A 2,640-nucleotide genomic window follows, 5' to 3' on the forward strand; every position below is an offset into this window, starting at 1 on the left:
CTTGAGGGAAGATCATGCACACGCACTTCTATAGCACTATCTTCCATATATACTGGAATGTTGTACTTGATATTTTCATGCTCCACATAGTGCACATTATTATTGTCTTTAGCGAATTGAATTGCATCCAACTCTTCATTGAACTGGATATAAACAACATTATTGGTCTTATTGCATTGAAGTAAAGGCACACGTTTAATGTCAAGATGCATTTGCTCCTTAAGCAAACCTTCAAGTTCTCGTATCGAAGGTCGAATTTTGCACTGTCTGAAGTCAACAATAATTGTATTCTTTCGTACCGACGGTAGCTTTTGTTCGTTTGGTTCACTCATTTTCGAAGTCTATTGTTCACTACACAATACTGTACTTGGTTTCTTCTGTCCCCAATATAAGCGGTTTTGTTTTATCGACTGACTTGGATGATATGTAAACCCGAACTGATTCACTTCACTTGATTTCCACCGTGAAGTGATACCCATGCAACAAAATTATTATTTGAAAAGATAAAAATCCGTTACGTATGCACATAAAAACCATGGTGAAACATCTAAATCAACTTTTAATTTTTAGAAGCTATGAAAATCTGCATTTTTTTCTAAATTGTGAATAAGTCTATGACACTGAATCTGAGGAGGGAAACGGATTGAAAAATATTAGTATGGTAACCTTGGTCCAGTAGACTCAGGTCGTTTATAGGGATTTTTTCGTGATTTTAGCAAGGAAACTTTTTTATTGGTATGTTTGCAATATTTTAATTTGAAAACTTATATATGAGAAAAAGCAACTGCTTACGAAACATGGCTCGTACAGATGTTAGCAATTTTAAGCAGTAATCAAAACATATTACTAGCCTAGCGAAGGAAAATCATGTTCATCGTCTACTTTTGGAGCAGTATTTTTGAAGCGAAAATTTTTTGTGTATTTGTGATTACCAACATTTGCGTCACTTGATTGTGGTAGACGGCTGCGTCGCTCACGTTTTTCCATGTCTCCCTCGCGAGTTTCAAATTCCTTTTTTTCGTTTTCGCGTTTTCCAGTATTTCGAGTGCCCTTTCCGCCGCGGCCTCTAGAACGACCCATAATTCCACCACGTCGTCCATCGTTGAAATGAAATTCGATTTCAAGTACTTGTTTATATTTTCCAACCTTTTGAATTTCGTTTTCCTCGTCAGCCTCAGTTTCTGTTTTTTTTTTATCCAATGCAACCATTTTGTCCCATTGCGCTGCATTTTCACCTTCACCGGCTTTTCTAAGATTATATTGTGGCTTAGATCTGACAGCTGCAATTTGAGCTTTCCATTCATCCAGTGTCATTTCTTTCAGCTCATCCTCGATTATCAACTTACTATCATTTAATTCGGTCTGCTCGGTTTTAATGTTTTCAGTAACAAGTAATTTATCATCTTCAGTTTCTTGAGGCGAATAATCATCTTGATAATTACTAAAATCTTTCGCATCTACCTTTACGCTGCCCCAATTATGTGACCCAGTTCCATCACGCTTTTCGATCGGTTTTACTCCAGTTTTATTAGATCCTGACTGACGATCGAATTCTCGTTTTCCTCGAGCTTCAATACGCTTGTTAAAATTCTGAGATCTGCGATTAACATTCTCATCGATGCTCATGTCACGATTTTTTCTAGATTTGTCTTCACGGTTTTCAGAACCGACCAAATTGATTTTAGTTTTTCTTTCAGAATGTTTTGTTGCGTAGCCATGTTTGTTTCCTTCATCGCGTATTGTTCGAATATTATCTTTTTGAGTCTCTTTTATGGTAGGCTTTTCGCCGCGCTGAACATTATTCACAGTTGGAAAATTTTTAGATTCTGACTTTTCAGTATACTTATTTTCGTTGGTAATTTTAATTTGCATTGTTTTATTTTCCTTCTCTGCATATTTTGCATTTTTAAGCATCGTCTTTGATGAGTTCTCGTTAACATGCATATATTTTTTTTGAGTTCTTTGTTTGTTCTGAGTAATTGTAAAGGGGTCGTCTCCATCATCATCGATAGAAAAAAGTTCATAGCGATTGGTCACATTTATACCGTAAGAAGTATTTTCCATTATATATTTTTCTGCAAATGAATGCCTGCAAATTATTTTTTTCGCAATTACTTTAATTTGATTTGAACAGATATTCATAAAGAGAGCATTCGAAAAAGTGCAGCTTACCTCCAGAAACAATTTTTAGTTGAAAATGGGAAGATTTTCTCACTTCGATTGACAATTATGAACTTTAATTGACATTCCTTACTCCCTATAAAACAATCCTTCTGAAAGATGAAGGGCGTGACAAATCATATACACTCTTACCAACCACTACTTAATTTTGAGTCAAAACCTTACCAAAATTAACTAAAGTGACCCACTTGTACTCGGCGGGCAGATTTCCCCCCAGACGGTTGGCAACGTCTGCCGGGCGTTTTTGCCGGAATTCTGCCAGAACTCCCGCGAAGCAACAATGCAAGAACCGCAGAGAATTTCGCCTAGCGGTTATTAACGGTTCTGTTTCTGCAAGATTCTTGCAATACAGATTGGCAGAACCGTTTTGAATCGGTTCTACATATTTAGCGTCTTGGTTTCATTTTTTCATTAAAAGGTACATATGAAAGGCAATAAATTATTGCCCTTCATACATAC

The 2,640-nt window shown here is 36.3% G+C and overlaps 1 protein-coding gene across 2 annotated transcripts; it reads right to left on the reverse strand.

Annotated features, from left to right (window-relative positions):
- Positions 1-736: 736 nt before the first annotated feature.
- LOC131430729 (SERPINE1 mRNA-binding protein 1-like) lies at positions 737-2,281 on the reverse strand. Of its 2 annotated transcripts, none has more exons than XM_058595921.1 (2): positions 2,173-2,281; positions 737-2,089 (listed from the first exon to the last, which is right to left on the reverse strand). In XM_058595921.1, exon 2 carries the CDS (start codon positions 2,062-2,064, stop codon positions 847-849), a length of 1,218 nt encoding a protein of 405 aa, XP_058451904.1. In that variant the 5' UTR covers positions 2,065-2,089; positions 2,173-2,281; the 3' UTR covers positions 737-846. The 2 variants fall into 2 exon arrangements, with proteins under 2 accessions (XP_058451904.1, XP_058451905.1); XM_058595922.1 differs by having other exon boundaries at positions 737-2,075; positions 2,173-2,257.
- Positions 2,282-2,640: the final 359 nt, after the last annotated feature.

Source organism: Malaya genurostris, chromosome 2, assembly GCF_030247185.1.
Source record: "Malaya genurostris strain Urasoe2022 chromosome 2, Malgen_1.1, whole genome shotgun sequence".
Taxonomy (NCBI): Eukaryota; Metazoa; Arthropoda; class Insecta; order Diptera; family Culicidae; genus Malaya; species Malaya genurostris.

Coding starts and splice junctions, on each gene's coding strand:
- LOC131430729 (XM_058595921.1), bottom strand. CDS start 2,064: ATGGAAAATACTTCTTACGGTATAAATGTGACCAATCGCTATGAACTT.